The sequence below is a fragment of the Molossus molossus genome, unplaced genomic scaffold, assembly GCF_014108415.1.
Source record: "Molossus molossus isolate mMolMol1 unplaced genomic scaffold, mMolMol1.p scaffold_m16_p_7, whole genome shotgun sequence".
Taxonomy (NCBI): domain Eukaryota; kingdom Metazoa; phylum Chordata; class Mammalia; order Chiroptera; family Molossidae; genus Molossus; species Molossus molossus.
Genome location: NW_023425401.1, coordinates 44,120,012 through 44,146,847, shown reverse-complemented (window position 1 = coordinate 44,146,847; position 26,836 = coordinate 44,120,012). Strand labels below are relative to the sequence as shown.

General features: G+C 35.7%; 1 protein-coding gene across 3 annotated transcripts in view; it reads left to right on the top strand.

Annotated features, from left to right (window-relative positions):
• The window catches only part of MAGI2 (membrane associated guanylate kinase, WW and PDZ domain containing 2), a 1,542,253-nt gene that overhangs the window by 1,223,130 nt on the left and 292,287 nt on the right, over positions 1–26,836 (top strand). For all 3 annotated transcript variants that reach the window (XM_036247106.1, XM_036247104.1, XM_036247105.1), the window contains exon 7: positions 12,821–12,878. In XM_036247106.1, coding sequence (XP_036102999.1) covers positions 12,821–12,878 — 58 coding nt within the window. The remainder of the gene's footprint in view (positions 1–12,820; positions 12,879–26,836) is intronic.

The following is a 26,836-nucleotide window of genomic DNA, read 5'->3' as shown; positions in this document are numbered from 1 at the left end:
TACCATAATGTATACTAGTATACTGTACACTATATTTTTCGACCTAGGAAAACAGTATATGTTTCTTGTGTTCTGTTGTAATATCATTACCTCTAAAAAAAAAAAAGTAATAGCAAGAGCCTCAATTAAAAATTAAAACTAGTCTAAATAAAATAATATAGAGTTAAAGGAAATTATCTCCTCTTCTGGTCCCTGTTCTTCTCCAATACTGTAGTACTTTGTATGCTTCCTAAATTGGTCTGCTTTCCTGGCTTTGAAGAGAATTGTAAGCTGCCCACCAGGATAGGCCCCACACAACCTTATGTGAATGAACGTAATCTGTGCCATGGCCTATACAAGATACTACTGCCTCCCAGAAATGGGACAAAGCCGGGCTGCAGATTTTTGAACTCATATTATTGAATCCGTATTTTCTAGGATTTAAGATGCAGTGACTCTTAAACATGAATGTGGTATTTAGGTATTTACCTAGTTTTTCCAGCAGAAAGATAGACAGCAAGGGGGAAAATAGCAAAATTGAAAGTCACTTTCTTGGAAAAGTCTATAGAAAAAAATCAGCATAATATAAAAGAATATAAATGCAAAAATTCAGCATTCTCATTTTGTTTAAAAACACTATCCAAATGAATTCAGTGTTATATGTATGTGATTGAATAGTAATAAAGTATGAGTAGAAGTGATCTAATTGATAGTGAGAGTTGATAAAAACTTTTTCAATTTGAAATTATTTTAGATTTCAAGAAAATTACAAACATAGTATAAAGTGTTTTTACATACTTTTCACCTAGTTTCCCCTAATGTTAACATCTTTTATAAATATACTTACTGAAAACAGGAAATTAACATTCATATAGACTATTAACTAATGTACAGTCTTACTTGAATTTTGCCAACAGTGTCACTAATGTCCCTTTTCTGGTCCAAGACCCAATTCAGGATCCTACAGTGAATGTAGTCTTTCTGTCTCCATTGTCGTCTCCACATTGTGACAGTACCTCAGTCTTTCTATTTTGTGACCTTTACTCTTTTGAAGAGGACTGGTCAGTTATTTTATAGATTGTCATAGATGTGGCTATATATTTACCTAAGGGCACAACCTCCACCCACCTAATTATTCTGTTGGAGTGTCCTTAACCTGAGGGCAGTCATTACGCTGATCTGCCAGGCCAACCATTTGGACCTATTTTGAGGAAAATGAGCTGGATTAATGAATTCTTTGGGGGGTTGGGGTACAGAATTGGGAAACAGAGAGCAAAGTAGTAATAGCAGTGTTTGAGATAAAAAGTAACATAGAGTCAAGTTTGGGGTAGCCATTGCAGGACATATGCAAGGTGAGTGGCAGAAGTAGCCAGCCAGTAAGAAAGAAACACAGACGCAGAGGTAAGGGCATAGTTTAAAAGACAAAGTAAGACAGATGAAAGGGATCCTTCTGAGATATCCTGAGTTAGTGTACCCTAGGTTCCTTACAGCTTCCCTGTATTTGGATCCATTTTCATAAGAAATACTGACCTTATATTCTACAAGTTTTTCAGTTGCAGCCTGAAAACTGTTTTTTGTGAGTTAGTATAAAGGAGACTCTATTTCCTGCAATGAAAGTGGACCTAACTAACAAACAAACAAATAAATAAAATTTGGAAAGAGCAAGTAAATACAAAATACAGCATAGGAGCTGTGGCAGAATCCAGTCCAAACAGGATGCCTACTTAATCTTTTGATACTATTGCAGTCTACAAAACTTATATGAGTGACCAGAAATTAATCTAGACATTTACACAGACTTCTGCAGAAGGGATCACTGTAGGAATAACTAATCACTGAATTTGCTCCATGGTTCCATGGCCTGAAAAAAAAAAATCTCAATTAAAACAGTTCTTAATGCAGCATTAACTTTGCTGATCTTAAGTGTTTATTTTTCTTGTTGCATAGTATGTTATTCTCTCATCACTGTGACCTTAATCATCTGTAAATTTGTCAGGTATTGTTGAATAAAGCATTCTAAGTAACCCAGGATCCAAGAGCTCTAAGCTACATGCTTGTCTGATAAGCAAATACTATAAAACTGGAATTTATTTTTTCATTTGTTAGCTTTATTACAAAAAGCATCAATTGGTTTTTAAAAATTAATTCAAATCCAAATAGCTCACTTTTCACAGTGAAAGATGATTCTCAACTTTTCATTACTTAAACATACATATACTTCAGTTTATAGTCTTAAAAAGTTTAATTTATAACGTCTTTTTATGAGTGAAGAAAAACTTGTGTTTTTTTATTACCATTCTAACCTAGACCTTTTTTTGCTGCTCAAGAAAAATGTCATTAAAGGGAATACACACAAATACCCTTGCATGTTCACATGCACATGCAGATAAACACATGTGTATGTACACACATGCACATTCATATATACATGTACATACATATAAATGTACATCCATTTATAAACAATATACACACAACTTTTAAAATATTGGTTGTAAATTTGGATAGCCATTCTGCCACATTTGCAAATGAAGTTATGTATGTATGTGTTACTGGTTTCTTGTAACATTCATCTATCAATCTCTTGCAAATATTTAAAATGAAATAAATGACAGCTCTTTATAACAGATATTCAGAACTATAGGATATCATTTTGTCTCAAAGTGTGAGTTAAGGACCACTAATAGTTTATTTTAAAGTACAAGTGTTTATAACATAATTTGGAGGGGGCAACAAATTAATAATTAATTTTGGAAATATAAAACAAACAGGCGAACAAACACAATATATTAATATTTTATTTTTTTAAAAAACAGATTCATGCCCTGGCAGATTTTCTCAGTGGTCAGAGTGTTGGCCCACAGACCAGTGAGTCATGGGTTCGATTCCGGTCAAGGGCACGTGCCTTGGTTGCGGTACCTCAGTTGAGGTTCATCCCTGGCCCTGGTCGGGGTTGTGCGGAAGGCAAACAGTCACTGTGTCCTTCTCACATCAGTGTTTCTCTCTCTCTCCCTCCCACTGTATCTGAAGATAAATGGAACAATATCCTTGGGTGAGAATTTTAAAAAAAACAAAAGCAACAGATTCTCTATAAATTTTTATGATACTTCATGATGGTAAGGGGAAAGGATAACAAATAAATGTTTGCAGAACCTTTGCTGCTGTCAATCTGCAAAGATAAAGAATCAATGAAATCTGTACTTCTGAGATACATTACTTAGAATTAGTAGTTTATTTTAAAAAGAGCCAGAGATAAGGAATAGTTTACATTATAAAATACAATTTAAAAAACTGAACCATGAAATGCTTCCATATAATAATGCCAATAAGGAGACTAGTAACCATAATATTAACCATATTTGACTTTTATTCTATATTTAATATGATTATTTTATGCATGGCATTCATGAAATTATATTAAACTTATTTAAATATAAATCTATATATGCAGCAAGATTAATAATAAATATACATAATATTGATTGCTGTGCTCTGTATATTCTTTTACGTTAGTAAAAGGCACCCAATAAACATTTGTCAAAAGGATTCTTCATTTTAATAGCCAGATTCTCCAGTAGCTTGAAGTATTTGGTGAAAACCATCTGAATAATTATTCTACTTAATCTTAATTAAGTGCTATTTATACTGTGTTAAACACAGTGTCTAAATTGATATCTAAATTGGTTAAGATTGCTAGAACCAGAGTACAGGGATTTTAAATTCTGAGTTGCTGTTAGGGTAAAATGAGTTAGTTTATGGAAATACATCAGTACTTGAACCATAGTAAATACCCATAAAATTTGCTCTCATTGTCATATTGAAAGAAAAATTTCCTAGGGTACTCCACAAGTTGGTGTTATAAATTTTTTAATATATAAGTAATCTAAGAATTATTAAACAAAGTCATAGACTTTATATTTTAAAAAAGAAACACTACAGAAATTTCTTCAGTATTTAAACTAAGCTCCAGTGATAGAAGCCATAGACAAAAACAATGAGAGACTTACCAAATAAAATTTAAAACTTCTATGTGTTAAAAAAAACTTCAACAAAATTAAAATCTATACAAACTCTTAAAATATATATAACATATCTGATAAAGATTTAATATCCATAATAAGTAAAGAGCTCTTATGAATTAATAAAAATTAATGAGAAATTCACAAAAGAAAAAATAATTGCCCAAGGATGGAGTAATAAAAAATATTGTTCAAACTAACTAGAAATCCAAAAAAGATAAATTAAAACAGCTATGAGCTGTCATTTAAAAATCAACTTGATTGATTTTCAAAATAATGATATATATTTTATCTGCATATCCAGAATTCAAAAGCTCTAATAACTGCCTTTTGTATCTCATTTGGCAGTAAAATATAACCTGTTCTAAATAGCACAGGCAGCAAACCCGTGCTAACTGATAGGAAGTGGTCCTTATTTATGCCCATTAGTGTGAATCACATAATTTTGGCTGCATAAATACTCATGTATTTGATTATAAAGTGCTTCCCAGATTCTGCTTGGAGTGTTACAGGTTAGAAAGCATTTACATAATGTTAACTTCCTAAAATTAGAAAAATACTGAATTCCAAAACCTATCTGTACCTAAAAGTTTTGGATGGGAAATTGCAGACTTGTGTTTAATTTGATAGTACAGAGAAACAAAATCACTCGATTAGATTTTTAAGTTGGTTCTCTTTTGTGGGTGTGAAGGTAATAATCTGACTGTACATCCAGGGTCATTAAAGGGTGCGTGCCCTTTAATCTAAAACCCCACCTCTAGGAATTTATCATTACTGAACTACTAGGAAGATGATGGAAGATTTAGGTTTTAGTAAATCTAACACAGATAATAAGTAAAAGAAAAAATTGGAAAGTCGCTGTGTTCAATAATAGAAGACTGTTGGGATTACAAAGGCCCTAGCCATACCACAGACTACTGCTGTGCCACTTTAAAAGTGACACTGTTTATCATATTTGCTGGGGAAGTCAGAGCTTGGACATTGGATGTGAATTCCTTGGAGCACTCCACCAGAGCCTCTGGCAGTGCACTGCAGAGGTAGAAGGAGGCAAACAGCTCTCCATGCCCCACTCCCCGCCACTCCAATGGCCAGCACCACCCCAAGTGAAGGAAGCAGCCTTGCTCTCTTCCTCCAAACTCCACCACCACATCCCTGCTGGTACAGCCTCACAGGTAAAAGGGGACACAACTCAGAACTGGAGTATCTGGTTTGAGGCCCTTGAAGATTCCCTCAGGGTCTCTGACAAAGCACTGCTGAGCTAGAAGGCAAGCATCTAGCTCCCCTCTCAAGGGCCAAGAGCCTGTGTCACCCCAAAGGGCTGATTGGATTTGCATTCCTAATCCTGTTGGCCCCATCCTGCTAAACTCATTTCCAAAGGGTAAAAGTTGATCCCATCCACAAATGGGTCAACAGCAATCAGTTCCCAATTACAACAGGAGGGTCCACATAACCCACACAAGGAACATTCCTCAAGCATTCAGCTCAAGAGACCAAGGAGACTTCACTACTGTGTTCCACAGGACATTTAAAACATAAGGCTACCACATGAAGACTTGGAATCATAGTAGTTCTATCTAACACAGAGAAACAATACAAAGAGACAGCTAAAATGGGGCAACAAATAAATAACCCCCAAATGAAAGAAAATGAAGAATAGCATATTTGACATAGAGAACACACTGGAAAAAATTACAGATAGGCTGGACAAAGCAGAGGATAGAAACAGTGATTTGGAAGACATGGCTGGAAAAAACACCCAAACAGAGCAACAAAAAGAAAAAAAAAATTTTTTAAAGAATGAGGGTAGTTTAAAGGAACACTGTGACAATATGAAATGTAACAACATACACATCCTGTGGGTACCAGGAGAAGAAACTGAGCAAGGGATAGAGAACCTGTGTAAAAAACAATCACAGACACAAGGGACTACATCAAACTAAAATGCTTCTGCACTGCAAAAGAAACAACCATCAAAATGGAAAGCGAACGCGCTATATGGGAGAGCATAATTGCCAACGATACATCAGATAAGGGGTTAATTTCCAAAATATATAGAGTACTCATGCAACTCAACAAGAGGAAGACAAAGAACCCAACTTAAAAAATGGGCAGAGAACCTAAAGAGACACCTCTCCAAACAGAACATACAAATGGACAAGAGACATATGAAGAAATGTTCAACATCACTAATCATCAGAGAGATACAAATTAAAATGACAATGAGGTATCACCGCACACCTGTAAGAATGGCTGCCATCAACAAATCATCAAACAACAAGTGCTGGCGAAGGTGTGGAGAAAAGGGGACACTCGTACACTGCTGGTGGGAATGCAGACTGGTACATTCACTACAGAAAACAATATGGTGTTACCTCCAAAAATTCAAAATTGAACTGCCATTTGACCCAGTGATCCCACTCCTAGGAATATACCCTAAGAAGATTGAAACACCAATCAGAAAGAATATATGTACCCTTATTTATATATATTTACAATCGCTAAGATCTGGAAACAGCCCAAGTGTCCTTCAATAGATGAGTGGATAAAAAAGCTGTGGTACATATATATACACAATGGAATACCATCCACCTGTAAAAAAGAAAGATCTCTTATCTTTTGAGACAACATGGAGGAAACTGGAGAGTATTATCTTAAGTGAAACAAGCCAATCAGAGAAAGACAAATATCATATGATCTCACTTATTTGTGTAATATAATGAATAAAACAGACTGATGAACAAAATAGTCCCAGAGACATAGAAGTAGGATACAGACTGACAAACTTCAGAAGAGGGAATTGGGGGGAGGGAAGAGATAAACTACTGAACTTATATGCATGTATGTGTAACCAATGGACATAGACAACAATGCTGGGGACAGGGCAGGGTGAGGGGGTATTGGGAGGAGGGTGTCAATGGGGGAAAAAGGAGAAACATCTGTAACAAAAATAAATTAATAAAAATAAATAAATAAATAATCACAGAAAACTTTTCTAACCTGGTGAAAGAAAATGTTACACAAGTTCAGGAATCACAGAGAGTCTCAATCAAGTTGAACCCAAAAACTCTCTCAACTAGACACATCATAGTTAAAATGGCCAAGGGTAAAGATAAAGAGAAAATCTTAAAGACAGCACAAAAGAGACAGTTAGTTACCTACCAGGGAGCCCACATAAGGCTGTCAGTGGATTTCTCAACAGAAACAGTTCAGGCCAAAAAGAAGTGGCATGAAGTATTCAAAGTAAAGAAAACCGAGAAAATGCAAGAAACTGCTCTATCCAACAAAGCTGTCATTTAACATTGAAGGCAAAATAAAGAGCTTCCCAGACAACAGAAAGCTACAGGAGTTCAATACCACCAAACCTGCATTGCAAGAAATGCTAAAGGTACTGCTTTAAGAAGAAGAAGAAATAGAGAGAGAAAGGAATATTGGCATAAAGAAAAAATGTCAGTAAATAAGTACATATCAATAATAACACTAAATGTAAATGGATTAAATGCTCCAATCAAAAGACATAGGGTAGCTCAATGGATAAGGAAGCATGACCCATATATATGCTATCTACAAGAGACTCACCTCAGAACAAAAGACTCACACAGGCTGAAAGTGAAGGGAAGGAAAAAATTATTTTATGCAAATGGAAACAAAGCAGGTAGCAATACTCGTATCTGATAAAATAGACTTCAAAATGAAGGCCATAACAAGAGACAAAGAAGGTCACTACATAATATTAAAAGTATCAATCCAACAAACTAATATAACCCTGGCAAACACAAATGCGCCCAATATAGGAGCACGATATTTTAAAACTTATGGAAAACTTTAAGGGAGAGATTGACAGCAATACAATCATAGTACGGGACTTTAACACCAATGACATCACTGAATAGATCTTCTAGACAAAAAAATTAACAAGAAAACAAACCCTAAACGATGCACTAGATCAGATTAATTTAACTGACTTTTATAGAACATTTCACCCCAAAGCTACAGAATATACATTCTTCTCAAGTACACATGGAACATTCTCAAAGATAGACCACATATTAGGACACAAAGTAAGTCTCTATAAGTTCAAGAAGATTTAAATCATATCAAGCATCTTCTCAGAACACAATGACATGAAGCTAGAAATCAATTACAACAAAAACTCTCAAAAATTTTCTAACACATGCAAGTTAAATAGCATACTATTAAACAATGAATGGCTTAACAATAAGATCAAGGAAGAAATAAAAAGTTTTCTGGAAACTAATTAAAATGAACACACAATAACACAAAATCTATCAGACACAGTGAAAGCAATGGTGAGAGAGAAGTTCATAGTACTACAAGCCCACCTCAAGAAACAAGAAAAATGTCTAATAAACTAACCCTACAAGTCAAAGAATTAGAAAGAGAACAAAAAGAAAAAGAAAGACCCAGAGTAAGCAGAAGGAAGGAAATGAAGATCAGAGTGGAAATAAATGGCATAGAGACTAAGAAACAAAAAAATCAATAAAAATGGTAGCTGGTTCTTTGAAAAGATAAACAAAGTTGATGAGCAATTAGCCAGACTCACCAGGAAACAAAGAGTGAGGACACAAATAAACAAAATCAGAAACAAAAGAAGTGAAGTAACAACTGACACCACAGTTGTATTTTCTTACAAACAATTATACGCCAAAAAATTGGACTACCAAGGCAAAATGGACAAATTCCCAGAATCATACAAGCTTCCAAAACTTAACAGGAAAGAGTCAGAAAACCTGAACAGACCAATTACAACTAAAACTTCCAGCAAACAAAAACCCTGGACCAGATGGCTTCACAGGAGAGTTTTACAAAACATTCAAAGAAAAACTAACACCTCTTGTCCTCAAACTATTCCAAAAAATTCAAGAGGAAGGAAGACTTCCAAGTTTTTTTTATGGGTTCAGCATAATCCTAATTCCAAAACCAGATAAAGACATAAAAAGAAAGAAAATTACAGGCCTATATCCCTGATGAACATAGACACCAAAATCCTCAACAAAATATTAGCAAATCAAATCCAGCAATATATCAGAAAATTTTTCACTACGACCAAGTGGGATTTATCCCAGGGATGCAAGGCTGGTACAATATTTACAAATAAATAAATGTGATACACCACATACACAAAATGAAAGATAAAAATCATGTGATCATATCAATAGATGCTGAAAAAGTATTCAACAAAATTCAGCACACATTTTTGATGAAAACTCTCAGCAAAGTGGAATAGAGGGATGATACCTCAACAAAATAAAGGCCATATATGAAAAACCTACAACAACATCATATTCAATGAGCAAAAACTAAAATCATTTCCCTTAAGACCAGGAACAAGACAGGGATGTCTGCTTTTGCCACTCTTATTGAACAAAGTACTGGAAGTCTTAGTCATAATGATCAAACAAGGAGGAAAAATAAAAGGCATCCAAATTGGAATGGAGGAAGTGAAATTATCATTATTTGCAGATGGCATAATATTGTACATAGAAAACACTAAAGACTCTAACAAAAAATTGCTAGATTTAATAAATAAATTTGACAAAATAGTAGCATAAAAAATTAATATCCAGAAGTTGATGGCATTTTTATATACCAACTATGAACACTCAGAAAGAGAAATTTAAAAAGCAATCCCATTTACCATTGCAACAACAAAATAAGATACCTAGGAATAAACTTAATGAAGGAGGTAAAAGATCCATTCTCAGAAAACTACAGGACTTTTAAAAAACAAGTAGAGGAAGATATTAAAAAGTGGAAGCATATACCATGTTCATGGATTGGAAGAATCAACATCGTTAAAATGTTCATACTACCCAAAGCAATCTATAGATTCAATGCAATCCCTATTAAAACACTAATGGTATATTTCAAAGATCTAGAACAAATACTGCAAACATTTATATGGAACCAAAAAAGACCCCAAATAGCCACAGCAATCTTGAAAAAGAAAAACAAAATTGGAGGGATCATAATACCAGGTATCAGGTTATACTACAAAGCTAGTGTAATCAAAACAGCCTGGTACTGGCACAAAGAATAGGCATATTGATCTATGAAACAGGACAGAGAACCTAGAAATCAACCTAAAAAATTATGCTCAATTAATATTTGTTAAAGAAGGCAAGAGCATATAATGAAGAAAAAACAGTCTCTTCAATAAATGGTGTTGGGAAGATTGTACAGGTATATGTAAAAAATGAAACTAGTACACCAATTTATATCATACATGATAATAAACTAAAAATGAATAAAAGGCTTAAATATAACTTATGAAGCCATAAAAAAATCCTAGAAGAAAATGTAGGCAGCAAAATCCCAGACAGCATACACACCAGAATTTTCACTGATACCTTGCCAAGGGCATGAGAAACAATGGAAAAAATTAATAAATGGGGCTACATTAAACTAAAAGACTTCTGCACAGCAAAAGAAACAAGCATCAAAATGAAAAGGGAACCCACTGTATTGGAGAACATATTTTCCAATGATATAGTGGATAAGGGGTTAATTTCCAAATTACATAAAGTAATCATACAACTCAACAAAAGGAAGACAAACAATCCAATTAAAAAACAGGCAGAGAACCTGAATAGACCCTTCCTCAAAGAGGACATACAATTGGCCAAAAGATATATGAAAAAATCCTCATTGTCACTAATCATCAGAGAGTTACAAATTTAAAAAACTATGTGGTATCTCTGCACACCTACCAGAATGGCTGCCATCAACAAATCATCAAACAACATGTGCTGGCAAGGATGTAGAGAAAAGGGAACTCTAGTACACTGCTCTTGGGAATGCAGACTGGTGCAGCCACTGTGGAAAAAAATATGATGTTTCCTCAGAAAATTAAAAATAGAACTGCCATTTGACCCAGTGATCACACTTCTAAGAATATATCCTAAGAATCCTGAAACCCCAATCAGAAAGAATATATGAACCCCTATGTTCATAGCAGCCCCTATGTCCATAGCTATTTACAATAGCTATGGTCTGACAACAGCCCAAGTGTCCATCAGTAGACAAATGGATAAAAAAGCTGTGGTACATTACACAATGGAATCCTATGCAGCTGTAAGAAAGAAAGATCTCTTACCCTTTAAGATGACATGGAGGGACATGGAGAGTAGTATGCTAAACAAAATAAGCCAGTCAGAGAAAGACTAGTATCACATGATCTCACTTATTTGTAGAATCTAATGAACAAAATATACCCAGAGACATGGAAGTAGAGAACAGACTGACAAACCTCAGAGGGAAGGGTGGTGAGGGGGACAAGAAGAGATAAACCAAAGAACTGATATGCATGTATGCAGAACCAATGGACACAGACAAGAGTGCAGTGAAGGGTGAAGGCAAGGTATGTGGGTGAGAGGAGGAGGGTGTCAATGGGGAAAGAAGGAGAGACATCTGTAATACATTCAACGATAAAGATAAATTTAAAAATAAATAAGTCATGAGATATAATGTACAGCATAGGGAACATAGTCAATAATATTGTAATAACTTAAAATGATTACAGATAGTAACTAGATTTACCATGGGAATCATTTCATAATGTATATAAATATCAAATTACTACAATATAAACCTGAAACAAAGGATATTGTATGTCAATTGTACATCAATTATAAAATGAGAAATAATATAAAAAAATGAAAATAAAGAAATAAAAGTGATGTTCTTCAGTAACTCTTATTCAGTTTGAAAAATGCCCTTGATATTTTAAGTAGACATAGGCTATAAAAATAATGTGCACCATAGAACCTAATGACTTAAAAATATTATTTGTGTGTGTGTGTGTGTGTGTGTGTGTGTGTGTGTGTATATATACATATATATATATGATATTCATCAAATATTAATGGTGGCTTTCTCTGGATGGAGAAATTGCAGGTGATTGTAATATTTTTATAACTATATTTTGCATTGAACATGTATTACTGCTATAATAATAAAACTTTTACATTTTATTTAAATATATTATTCTTAGATCTCAAATTCTATATACATAAAATGAATATCTATCCAGAAAAATATAATATTCTTTATATTTAGGAATTAATAATTATAAAGGCTCAGTGTATTATGAAGCAAAGCCTGGCTTACAAACAGCCTGTTTTTGCCTATAGTAGCATTTATAGCCTTGTTGACATTTTAAATGTGTGTGTATTAAAATTATCCATGGAGAATTGGAACTATAAACCATATTGTCAAGGAAAATGTGTGCCGAATTTTAGACTTTATAAAAAATATGCCCAGAAGTATACTGGCAGTATTCAAAACCTGACCCATGTGGAGAGAACAGCAAGCTAACCATATTGAATAGTGGGATGTCAATTGAGAATTTATAATGTCTTCGTTACATCCACCAGAAAAAAAGTTGCTATCTTCAGAAATATATTTTGGAAATATGATCTTTATCCTGAAACTATTCTTTTAACAATACACATAAATAAGAAAGCTGTATTCACTTTCAGGAAAGCAGTTTGCCTTTCGTATTGCCTTGAGTGGTGATAACACGATGACTTGCCATCCTACTGCTTGGCATGGGATAAACAGCTAGACCCAGCAGTATATCTGTAGAGAAGAGAGCTCTGTGTTTTAACTGCCAGTTTTCAAGTTGGTGCTTCTAATAGTTCCTACAATATGTGTCTATAATCTGGTGCTGAATCTGAATTGAACGTTTTATTCCACATTGGTAGACTATTTCTGAAATCCACAATTAAATTATATTACTTTTTATTAGAAATTGTGATATCTGTTACTTATTTACTAAAATAAATAACTTTTTTATTTTTCAGAGCTTCCATATGGCTGGGAAAAAATCGATGACCCCATATATGGCACTTATTATGTTGAGTAAGTCTCTAAGGATGCTATTAACGTATTAATATGTCATGAAATTGTGTTAGCATTTCATTTACTGAGGATGTGTGGCTAACAGTCCCTTTATTTCCCTTTCATCTTACTTTAAAGTATCCACAAAGCCTCTTCCAGCTGGCTAATTTGTCATTCTTTTCCTTTGACTCAAGATTCTAAAACACCAATTGGAAAAGTGTGTTTCACCTAATCCTCTAAATGAGTGATAATTAAAGATATCAAAGTAAATGCCCTTCATTTTGCAATCAAAACGTTGGGAGCTGACTGGGGGTGTAAAAGAGATGTTCTATTAAACCAGATTTCATAGTCAATTAAATGAAGCAGCAGCCATACTTCCCAGTCAAAGGATGAAATAAATTTTAGATATTTTGTTACTTTTAAGATCCTATTTCAAATCAACAGTATTCTTTCTGTAGATTGGATTTCTATATTATTGGAGGTTGCATTGTCTTATGTATCTTAGCATAATATGAGTTATCCCCTCTATGAACCCTTTCATTCAAAATAAAACCCCTGTTAAGGATTAAATTACAAACATGTTTTTCTTAGGAAAATCAAGTAATATTCATAATTTTCAAAAGTTAAATATGTGACTTATTTTTCCAGAATTCCCTTTTCTGATAGAAAGTGTTTCTATTATCTATTGTGTAATGTTTATGTTATTAGGGTGAATAACAAAGTGTGCATTTTCCTTGTGGGAAGTATAGTTCCCAAGTGCAGAGGTTGGAAAACAAAAGACATTCACATTATTTATCAACATCAAACTCTGTTTTCTCCAACCATATCTATTTTATAATAATAAACTAGATCGTCAAGGGTTACAAATTGATGGTATTATTGCTAATTTGTTTTTACAACAACACTCAAACATTTACTGAGTTTTTAATAGTCATCAAACCCTTCTTTGTGCTGGGGATGTATGGATGAAGAGGACCTGTGTGCTCCCTGCCCTTGAGCATCTTCCTCAGTGCTGCTTTTCTTATGTACTTTGACCCACCACTTTCATTTGGAAAAAAACTAATTTTGGCACCACAGTCAGTCATTTCCAGTCAAAGTGAATTTACCTCATTTTTTCACATGCAATCTTCTATCGCAGTATAATGTTCTAATGTCATGTGGACACTCAACAGATGCACAAAGTAAGATAAATACATGAAACTATCTCTAATTGCAAAAATGAAGGGAAATTACATCTAAAGAGTTATAACACCCTGAAATCCCACTACATTGCTAACCAATTAAAATATACAAATATTTTAATAATAATGTACCTGCAGTTCCTGGAAAAATTTATCAGCTTTAAACGTTTCCAAAAAATGCTAGCTTATCTTAATTCACTGAATCAGACTGTACTGTGCCAAAGCTTATTGCATTTGAAATCCAAGGCAGAAAGTAGGGAAAGAGAACTGAGATATCTGAGAGGCCAGATATCATCTTTAATAGACTTTCTTGCAGAAGTCATAGAATAGAACCTTTTCCTTAGTTCAGATATTGGCAAACTCCATAAAAAACAGATAACACATATTTGGGCAGGGGACGGGGGGCATATGGCCTCTGTCACAATTACTCATTTCAGCCATTGCAGCTTAAAAGCAACCACAGATATCACTTAAATGAATGGGCATAGCTATGTTTTAATAAAACTTTATTTACAAAAGCAGCCAGCTGGCTGAATTTGACCTGCAGAACACAGTTTACTGACTTATCCTAATTCTTTTTTAAATTTTTTTATCCTCACCCGAGGACATTTTCACATTCATCTTCAGATAGAGCGGGAGGGAGAGATGAAGGGAGAGAGAGAGAGAGAGAGAGAAACATCGATGTGAGAGAGACATCTACTGGTTACTACCCATACGACCCCAACCGGGGCCGGGGACAAATTACAACCGAGTTATGTGCCCTTAGCGGGAACCAACCCAGGTCTCTCTTGTCGGTTGGCCGACACTCTAACCACTGAGCCAAACTGGCCAGGGTTTATTCTAATTCTGTAGATTGTTCTTCCATGCCCTCCTTAACTTATTTTGAGCTGACATCCAATGTGGGAAACGATATTTAATTCAAAATTTTCTTCTCTGTTCTAATTATCTGTCATAGAAGTCTGACACCCACTTCTGTGTAGCAGTGCTTCCTACTTTCTTGATCATTGAGCTGTCTGTTCTTCAAGTAAAGATATGCTGCTGGTTTGTAGTTAATTACTGAATTGGACATTGACTATAACTCTAAGAGTTATAGTTGTCCTCATTATTATTATACTTCAAATGGTTATCCTTTTATTTGTTTTTACTTCAATTATATATCTCTACCTTTCTCCACTTCATTTTTTGTGTATCACCACCATAATCAGAAAATCATTTATAATTTAATCAGTCATGTCTTATGATAAATCAGACTGACATTTAATAGTTTTAGATCTCAAATAATGGCTGAGGTCTTGATACAGGTGACCCAAATAGTTTAACGTCCTTCAAGTTACATCCAGTTCTATTACTTGTCCTGGCTTTTCCCAATTATATTATACCGCAGGTATACCAATACCTGTGTGGGTGTTATCAGGCCAAGCAGAAAATCAAGATAGGTCATTCAAACCTAAAGAAAATTTTAAGTAGAATTACACTCCAATATTTCTTGGAAACATTTTTTGGAAAAAAATTATCAGACTGTTTCAAATACTTCAATTTATTTTATCCAATATAATATTACTTGAAATGAGGGATATTTTCCATCACAACAAAGACAACTTGTTCTTTAGAATTGGAGTATGTCTGTTTACATGACCTATTTAATTGTTCAAAATTGTGAATCTCATGTCCATGACACTATCATTTTCACAAAGTATGTATTGGTTCTGAATACTAGTTTAGTTCATGAAATGCATATGAATAGATATGTAAACATTATAGTTATTTATCACTTTCAGTAAATAGAATATTTTTGTTGGTGAAAAAAGTCACCTAATTTCTTATAGTTAACATATATAGAAAAAAATAAAACAGTAACTATCAACTTTAAGTTGCTATCCCAACTTTATAGTGTAGATATAAAAAATATAAAATATAGTATGCCTAGATTAAGACAGTTTATAATTGAAGTGATAACATTAATTTTAATACCTTAAAGAATTATACATTTTAATTTGCCATTTTAATATTTAGTTATATGCAGCAAGGTGGTCTTTATGATAAATCTGTAATCAAGAAAATGTTGATTTACTAATTGTATTGATGATGAGGGACAATGGATTCTCTGAAGAGCTATCATTTTTTATATTTAATTATACATCCATTTATGCAATTGGAGGTGCTAGTGGGGAGGTGGGTTCACCTCCCCACTCAGTGACAAAAAACCTGTACAAGGACATTAGAAGTCAGATTTGCAGTCAGTCACTCTCTTCGAATAAACCCACAGCTGGAGTAGAGGTTGCCGAGTGGGCTCCGTGCCATCTGCAGGGCATGTCAGATTGTAATCAGTCTGTACCTCTGGCACAGCTGCACAAACACTCGTTTTCCAGTCAGCCACAGACCGCAGGTAGGAATTCCAGCAATCAATAGCAGGAAAGTGTTTATATAACTTGAAACTGAAAAATCGAGATTGAATAGCTTTTGACCACTAGTTACTGACTTTATCTTACTGAGCCATAATTTTTTCCTGTGCAAAGTCAATTTTAAAGTTACAGATTTAAAATTCAGAAAAAATATCATTATCACCATATCATCAAAATAGTTAACATTTACTGAATACTTAGTATGTGCCATGAACTGGGCTAGGGCTCAACTGTCTACCGTATTTATAATCCTTTCTATAGTGATAGTGAGGTAAATTGTCCCGAATGTACATTGAGGAAACTGGCTGAAGAAGTTAAGGAACGTAACCAGTATCACACAGTATAGATAGGAATGGTTAAAATTTGCACCCACACAGTCTGACTGCAGAGCCCAGATTCTAAACTCTATTCAAAACGCCTCCCACAGGATGTGGTGCTCACGGTCTATAATGGTCCAAAAAAGCCTCAGTCCCATTACTGGAGAAGAATGATGGGTCGCTAGAGAAAGTGTCCTCCCTGGTTCCCCTCTGACACATGTCACAGCAGGATGTTCAACATAGATGGTTGTGCTGTGAACAGCCTGTGAGACCGGCTTCCGGCCCAAGCATTCTGAGCCGCCAGCTCCACTGCCCACCACCTCAGAGGGCTCTAGACAGCATGGCCACTGGAAGCAAGACTTGCCAGATTTGAGAGAGGAAGAGTTCGTATTGTGTGAACCTTAACATAGGGATGTCGACACTAGTTTGAAGCCGTAGAGGCATCCGCACAGCTCTGTGTGTCAGAGAACAATAGGCCCTACTCAACTATTACATTTACATCTTATCCTATTACATTTATAGACAGAGCAGACGGACCAGGTTCCTCCTGTATGTACCAGCAAAGAGAAGTTAGCCCAATTTTTCCTGACAGACACCAAATCCATGATAGTACAGCACTTAGCAATGTCTTAAAATGTCCTAAGTTGCTAACCAGAAATGTAACTGTCACTGTTCATAAAGAAAGGGAAAAAATGTTTAATGAAAAAAAAAGTGCAAAATGTAGAGTTGAACAGCTGTGACTTTTGTACAAAAGTGGTTTTTTCCTCCTCTTTTGTGAAATTATGTCTGCTGGGTACATTTTGGTTTCAATGGCAGCTACACAATTTGCTTAACTAGCTAGTCCGGAAGACACAATTTCCTGGAACAGCTTTCACGCCAAGCCGCCTCCTTGGCTCAGACGCAGAGGCAAGCGAAGAACCACAGTGAAAATGACAGTGGGGACTGGCAGACGTGGTTTTCATGTCAGAGTTTTCTAGGTTTTTTATATGATGTCACACATCTGCTACTATAAAACAGTATTTGTGTGCAATTCCAGAAAGTATGAAAAACACTGCAAAATATCTTCAGTATCACATCAAATGTAAAAGGAAAATCACATTCATTTCATGGTGAATAGTGAGTATTCGTCATGATGTAGCAACTTGGAAAGTGGTGAGAGAGGATTTTAACTCAATATCATGTCCTAAATATGTTTCTCCACATCATGCCTTTGAGAGATTTTCTAAATTTTCTAAGAAAAAAAAAAAAACCTTTATAACTTGATAGTTTTAAGTCAACATGACTGTAAAACATTTCCAACTAGAATAAACAGAATAGCCTTTTAAAATCTTGCTTGTTCTTAGAGAATATTTTTCCTATTCTGAAAGTTAATTTTTTAGATTCTGAGGGTTTTGGTTTTTTTTCAATCTTCAAACACTAGAAAACTTGTTTTGATGCTATTTAAACAATTATTTAACAAAGAAATTCTTTCCCCCCAAAATTTCCTCCCCACAAATGTGTGTACTAGAAGATGCTAATCGGAAGTGGCAGTGTTGGTGAAGTTGCTCAGTGACTTTCTATGCTAAGGTGAGCTTTAATACACACATAACTGGAACCACATTCAGCTCAGAGAGATATTGATCCTCAGAGAGATGCTGACCAGAGGAATAAGGGAGCTTAATCAAACTACGGAAGCAGCAGACTGATGTCTATTTTGGGGCATCCTACTATTACATAAAACAGAGGACGGTCACCTGTACTAGGTAAAATGTAGCACCCTCCTCCCCAACCTGAGAACTAGAATTTCATCTCTTTTTCAATATACAGTTAATGTTTTTCAGAATTCCTTTAGTGTCACAGAACATGTTGTTAGTTAATAGTTTTTCTTAGTTTGCATCCATGATTTTAAATTTACAGGCTATTACAAAATTATACTTACCCTCCCTGGCTTTTACCTGTCAAATGAGTCCTTTGGATTACGTCTTTTTAGTTCAAGGCATTTCTGCTTCACCTTGTGTTTTAAGAATAAATTTGGCTGTTTTCCTGTATTAAGCCTCGTTACTTTCTCATCTGATGGCTGCTCAAAGAATACTTAAAATTTAAAAGCATTTTCTTTTCATTTCTACTTGTTATTTAGCTAAACAATAATATACAGGGGTGGGCAAAAGTAGGTTTATAGTTGTGAGTACACAAAACTGTTTATTCTTGTATTCTTATTTATTAATTAATTATTGTATTATTGTATAATTACTGTTATATTGACTGTAAACCTACTTTTGCCCACCCTTGTACATAGCTATTCTTTTATTTTATTTTATTTTGCTATTTTATTTTATTTAAATGATGTTAATAATCCCATCATACGCCTGTTATGGAAAGAAAGCTTCCAAAATGGGTGGGTCATTATAGTAGAATCTCCTTACATAGCTATAGAAAAAATTTAAATGTATTTGATACCTATAGACAGGAGACTGATGTTAGGATTATCACTGAAATGGCATAAAGATAACTATAAGCTTATAAACAAAAGGTCGGGGTAAGAACTACTATATTTTTCACCACTATCCCAGCTAAATATATCTGAAGGGATATTGTTCGCCTGTTTTTTCTATAATACAAAGTAGCATTGTTAAACATTATTTATTACCAGTGTTTAACAGATGACTTCATATTTAACCAGATGAAGTTATACAACAATAGACTCAGCTAATTGTATAATAAAAGTGGGTGAATCACAACAAATTTTATTATCAAATTTCACATGTTTAAATTCAATCTAACTAAGTAAGATGAACTTTAAAATTGTCAACAACAACAACAACAAAAAATCTGTTCTGTGGCTGAGAAGGTTGACTGGATTTTCTATAAGCAATACCAGTAAAATTAGTTTGGCATTAATTTAGTCTGGAAGAAACTCACTGATAGAAGTTTGGTTTCTGAAAGGTTATTAAGTACCATTTGTTGACTCTGTCATCATGTAAAGATCTTAGTTCCGATTTCCATTCAGCACAACACTCACATATGGAGGATGACCGAATCCCTTCATTCTATTCTTCGTCATTTTCTTTAGTTTTAATTAAGCATTATAAAAAGACATGAATATATTTTCAGATAGATAAAATGATAGGAATGATTATCTTTCTTTTTTCTGTGGTATTAGTATTTAGTTTGGAGCATTGACTTAATACGTAATTATTAGTCAACCCAGAGAAATAATAGCTATCATCTGTTAAGCACATGCTATCTAGTACGCATTTTATGTAATTCATTTAATCATCACTTCAAACTATACGTCAGCTACTATGATACCTGTTTTACAGACAAAGAAACATACACTTAGAGAAGCCAGGCCATGGACCTAGTAGGTGGGAGCAACAGAGCTGCAGCCCAGCACAGGAGTTACGAGACTGTATGCTGTCCATATTTAAATTACACTTGACTCCCAGACTCTAAACATAAAAACAATGTTAAAATCAACTTAAATTTATACAATGCATTATTTTGAAAACTTTCACACATTGTATCTGTGTGCTCCTTAAAAGAGTCCTCTGAAGTGGATAAGATAGGTATACATGAAGCAGTTGCGGTTCAGATAGATAAGGGGAATTTCAAAAGGCAGTATGTGGTAGGCTCTTCAAACGTTGCTTAAACCCCAGTGCTGCTTTGGTCCCAAAGACAGGAGAGAACAACAACTCAGAGTCAACTGTAAGTGGCTTTCACTCTGGTGAAACCCAAGAGGCACACGTGTGATTGACAGTACCCGAGAGTGAGGTGGATTCCATCGCCTCTGTTGTTCTTCATGACCTGACCTAACACTTACAGGTGACTTTTATATGAGTGTCAGGGGAAGGGTTCCCACCAGCACTTGAGGTTCTGTCATGTTAGCATAGAAAGAATTTCTTGCTACATAAGTATTATTTTTTCATTTCTTATTACATCATGGCCTTCAACAAGACCTAACAAGTCCTTCACAGAGTTTGAGACAAGGCATGCATAGCTGTGTCATTGACTACCTCCATGCTCACTCACACACAACTTTAAACATATTCATTAAATATTAGTGCAGAATCATCTTATCATTATTATAATTAACAAAGGCATGGCCCAGGTGCAACTTCCAGTGCTGACAAGGGCAGAACACAAGAAAATGCGAGTTAGGACAAGCTCTAGGGGAAGCTGAAAGGCAACCCTTGGAGGAGACCCTTCTGGCTTGAAAACCATGTTACCCTAAGCCAGGTTTTCTGGCTTAGGCATTCATACTATCATTACCATTTCATTTCTCACTTTCCACAAAATGCAAAACATACCCACATGTTTTCTTGTGAAAACGTGGTCAGTCCCTTTTTCTACGCACATAATCATTGGATTCTTTTAAAAAATCATTTAATAATCAAAATACTATGCTATATTTTCACATTTTTGTCTTCAGAAAATCAGCAGGCATTTTACAGTGCTGTGAAAGTTTTACAATAAACACTTCTAAAAATAAATTGAGAATCACCTGTCCCAAGTATATTACAAATCACCAAACATATGGCCCATGCCTGCATATATATAAGTAATATCACTTGAAAAATAAGCATATATTTGTGTCAGATCCACATAAATCAAAGTTGTTGGATTTGGCTTTACACACAGCTGGATTTGATTTGTGCATCTGCCCACGTACTGTAAGATCTTCAGAAAATTGCTTACCCTCTCTGAGGAGCTGATGAATTACAAGCATGAGACCCATTTAGCTGAGGCACACCGTACTTGCTTGACGAATGTTAGTTCCCATCCCTACCATCCAGCATTCCCCCTTATTCTCTCCTTTATTTACAAGGCTGACACTCATTCTTCAGTTTCTTTCCACAAATTATGGTATCTATTAAATAGAATTTAAATCTGAACTGCAACTATGTAACTTTAAAAGTTTGCAAAATGGTATATTCTTCTGAAATATCCAACATTGCACCTTACATCTTCTTTATATAGAGATTTGGAATAAAAAAAAATACAAACTTAGCCCATGTGAAGGTCTAAATTCACCAAACTTGCATGTATATTATGGAAAGGAACAAAAAGTTTTGTGAAAGCACCCTCCGCCCCCATTACAGTTAAGTGATACTGTCATCTAGCTCTGTGATTTTCAACCTTTTCCATCCCAGGCACACATAAACTAATTGCTAAAATTCCACAGCACACCAAAATATATATTACATTTTTTTCCATCTGGCAAAAATACAGGTATAATTTTTTTCATTTTCACTGGACAGCTATTGTGTTGGCTCTTGTCACTATTTTATTTGACAGTCTAAGGGAAAAGAGGTCAGTGCCCCCAACAAAACAGTCAAATATTGCATGTTTTAAAATTTCTTGCGCACACCAGTTGAAAATCACTGATCTAGTCTTGTATGAAGCTTAAGCATGATTTTACACATAGTGTATTAATTATATAAAACTCTGCAATAATACTTGTCCCTCAAAAAGCAATCTATTAGGAACAACAGTGAAATAACTTATTGCTACCTTTCTTTGCTCTTGGTTCTGCTGAACCTTTATTCTCTATGCCCACTACCGTTTTTCCATGACTTTTTTCCTGGGTCCTTATCTTTCTATAATGAGAGCCTCCTACCTGCTCTCAGGCCCCATGGCCTCTTATAAGTGACAAGTAAATCCTTTTCTCTTTAAGACTCATCTAAAGTATTTTTAAATTTTGGTTTTCTGATTCCTCTTGCATTACATTCTAGCATATAAAAGCAATAGCTATGTATTTTATTTCCTCCTGGTCTGGGCAATAATAAAGACACAGTAGTCAAGAATAATACTTTTAAAAAACTTTTTCTCACTCTGATGATTGGACTTGGAAACCTGGGGACTTGGGGTATTAAATAGAATTGGAATTATTTTCATGTCCTGTTGACTCAGAATCTGCCCCAGTCAAGTCTTGTCCATCTCCCTTCATTAGCACTCTTTCCCTGACTGCCTCCTTCCTGGATAATCCCTAACATCAGTGATGTTGTATTCATGATTCCTCACTGCTCTCAGTGTCCTTAGTAATTCTTTGATTCTCTTTGGAGTCAGGCCCCAAAGCATTCCTGTATCCATGGCTGTGTATATCTATCATTATCTATGAGTGGTATGTATGCGCAGGTGTATAACCCTTAATCATATTTTTTGGAGTTCATAGACTTAGGATCTATTGTGACTTTACATTTTAACCACTCATAAATAATGCATTAAGAAATAACAGTCCAGTTCAACATAGAATATAGTACAAGTCAGACTGTTCTCACCCCTCCTAGCACACTGTAATGTCTAGTTTCCTGGAAAATGTGATTCTTCGTAGTCATGAAGCACCTCTTATTCAGCCTCATAGCACCAGGTAAAAATAGCAATTAGTACATTGTACATCGCTGGTAAATGATGCTGAAATGATGGAGTTCCAGGGAGCACCACAACTTTCCTCTGTGGTTGATACAGTGAAGCTTATCCTTACAATCAAAAACAAGGCACATCCTTGGAGACTTTCAAAGCTACGGTTGTCCATTACACTAAGCCATAATGGAAGTAGGGAGACTTTGAAACATCATAAAACCTCACACCATGACTTGGAAGTATCCTTCCAGTCTCGTAGCTTTCATCCCCTCCCCTCCGCCCTCCTCCCACGCCGCTGCCCACAAGCAATTATATGCATGTGTGTATTCACAGGCCCTATACTCTGGCTAAGCAGAACTGAATGTTCTGAACACCTTTGCATCCACTACTCTCTTCCTAAAATGGCCCTTTTCTTCCAAATATATCCATCCCTCTAGAATCTGTCACTTTCTTTGTGAGGCTTTCCCTGAAACTATCAGACTTTTTTCAGTATTCACTTTGTGTATACAAATGTCAGCACTTTATATCTTGTGTTATATTTTTCTGGCCGCTTGTGAAATGACCAGCTCATTCCAATTTACCCAGGACTGTGCAGGTTTTAAAACCGAAAGTTCCACACCATGGGAAACCCTTTAGTCCTAAGCTAACTGGTTGGTCACTCAACTTATTTGTCTCCCCATCGGAGTATGGGCCCCCTTGGTGAAGGGTTTGTGTCATAGTTATCTTTGTGTCTCCAGTGCCTAGCACACTGATGAATTAATGAACTTGTATTTGAGACTTAAAGGACTTAAGCCATTCAGTCAGGGTTGGCAAACACCGTGGAAGAGGACTTACAAGCCTTGTCTCTTAGTACAGAAAGACCTTGAAATAGTGGAATATTTTTGTTTCCCTCTAGTTGAGCTCTATCTGACCTCTACACTGATAACTCACTACTTTCACTCAATATAGAAGAAGCAAAAGGTTAGAAATAACTTTGATAACAACAACCTCCTCCTGTACCAGCAACAACATTTAGGAGAGACATTTTATGACAATAAGAAGGGAAGAGTAGAAAACATTTTTAAATGTATGCTCTGAAAATGTTTTAAATGACTGTATCTTGTAGATCTTGGGTCTTTATGAAATGGTTGACAGTACACATTGCCATATCTGCTGGGAGTAAAAATATCAAGTTTCCTATGTAATTGGTAAATAGTAATGGCTAAGTGATGAATCCCCCTTATACATAAAATGCACATAAAGTACATATTACAGGTTAATGTCTTAACTAAATAACTTAGTACTACTACTGTGGGAGCAGAGGGGAGAAAGTTAATTTGTCTGAAAATATATCCACATTTTGAAAGCTCGGGCTCATGGAGAGTGGAGGACAGACTTCTCAGCTGTAAGAGTTTCAGCGCCAATATATGGATACTCTTCTCAGTCAGCCATGATTCCGCTTCCCACCTTGACACTGTATCCCCAGACCAGACACCACCTTGTCCAGGAAGAGCTGGAGAAAGTAACACATGACTGATTCAATCTTCCCTCCCACATTGCCCTCAGGGCATGCAGGGAGCAACGAATGGCCATTTATAGAAAGAAAATCCTCACTTAATTAGTAGATTTGGGAAGAATTCTTTCAAGAAGCAGGATTCAATTATTCTGTTGTTGTATTTTTAATGCTCCAACTAAAACAGATTCAATCTTTCATTTATGCAAAATTCATATATTAAAATAAAACATATTTAAAATATTAGTCATTAGTACTTTTAAAATTTGAGTTTTCAAAACACTGTAAGGTATACATTGTATTATGCAAACTCTATTATATAATTTTCCCCCTTTATTGATTTTAGAGAGAGAGGAAGTGAGAGAGAGATAGAAACATTGATGAGAGAGAATATCTGTTGGGCGTCTCCTGTACGCCCCTCACTGAGGATTGGGCCCACAACCTGGGTATGTGTCCTGACCGGGAATCGGACCCGCAACCTCTTAGTGCATGGGTTGATGCTCAACCACTGAACCACACCAGCCGGACTATAATTCTTTTTATTTCTGTTTTCTCTCCACCACTAAACTAATTGACCTTGCCCTTCTTTAAACTCCCTATTATTGTGCTTATCAAAAAGTATTTGAGAAACAAATATTTGATGTGTCATGGTGGTATTTATTGTGTACTTAATCCAGGCACTGGTCTCAAGTGATTTACTCACTTTAATTCATGTAATATTCACAACAACTTTGTAAAGTGGATATTACTTTTCTCCCAATTTTACAATGAAAAATTTTGAAGTACAGAGAGAGCAAATGATCCCCCATCTGGGACACAGTGGGGCTTGGATATGAATGCCAGCAATGTAACCGCAGTAACCAAGCTCTTCATACACTGTCCTGCCTTCTGTGAAGACGGTGCCACAAGCGCCCTGTAGGGTTATCCTCTCTAAGTCTCTAAAGCGTGAGTTTTTATTCCATTTATCCAAACTTGATAGTAGAAAAAACTTAGTAGGGACTTCTCAAGACTTGTATTAAAATGAGTAATGTGTAGACAAGGGAAGGTGCAATACCTGCGTTTGGCTGTTGGTGTAGGTACAGTCCAGGGGTTCAGATGTGAGGAGGTGATATACAGGCTGTGCTGACCACCCAGTGGTGTGGGCCTCAGAACTGGGGTCAAAGAAAACCTAGGGAATGCCTAGAAACCAGGAAATTCACACACTCAGATTCCGTTTAGGAATTACTTTGTTTTGAAAAGGAAGGAAGGAAAGAAGGAAGGGACGGAGGGCAGGAGGGAGGAAATTCAAGTAAATTAGATTTGGGGAAGCCTCCAAAAGAACAACTTTGCATAGAAAAGATGACACACCGAGCTGCAAACCCCAAACCCCAAGCCCATCTCCCACTCCCAGTGCTGAGGCAGCCTCCCTGGTGCTCCCACATTTTGTCCCTAACATAATGCTTTTTTATATGGCTATATTTCTGCTCTAATGCAGGACAGCAGCTGCTAGTTATCAGCTCCTCACATCCAAACCTTTCGTCACCAAAGTGGGATGACTTTTTCACCTGTCACAAGAACAATTTGAAAGTTTCTCTGTTTTGAAGGATCCCATGGGTCTTACCCAAATGCAGGTTGGTTAAATCATATAAGCTGGTCCTAAGCATCACATAGAGTCCTGACTGTCATAACATATATTTTATGATAGAATTAAACTAGAAAACAGTGAGATCTATCACCTTTCATGCCTGTCTGCTTCCATCTATGCATTTATCCAACAAATATATATTAAGCACTGGTTACCCCATGCCTTGAAGAAATTAGCAAAGCCTCTTTGACTACCCTTTGAAATATTAGTGGTACAACCTCCATTTGAAAGTTGCTCTCTTCTCTCTCTCACATTGACCCAAAGATCCATTCCTAAATTGTCAACTGAAGTCAAGATGGTGACCAGTGGGTATAAAAGATCATTCTTGACTATGCACTGAAAGTGTCCCTCTCCAAAAACCCAGGAGAAGCAAGGTGGGTTGAACAGCCTGGAATGTGGAGGGAACAATGGGAGTGTGATGGCCTTCACAACCCTAGCAGACCTGTCCTGTGTGGACTGATGGGCCCAGGATGTACACCTGTCCTCCTGTTTCTTCCACGCCCTCCCCACAGTGAAGGGAGTAGCTCTCAAACAGGATGCTGACCTGGGACTACCTTTGGCAGCTGCAAATATTTTCTTCACTCTGTGCATTTCTGAAACTTCTGATGGCACAAGCCCTCTATT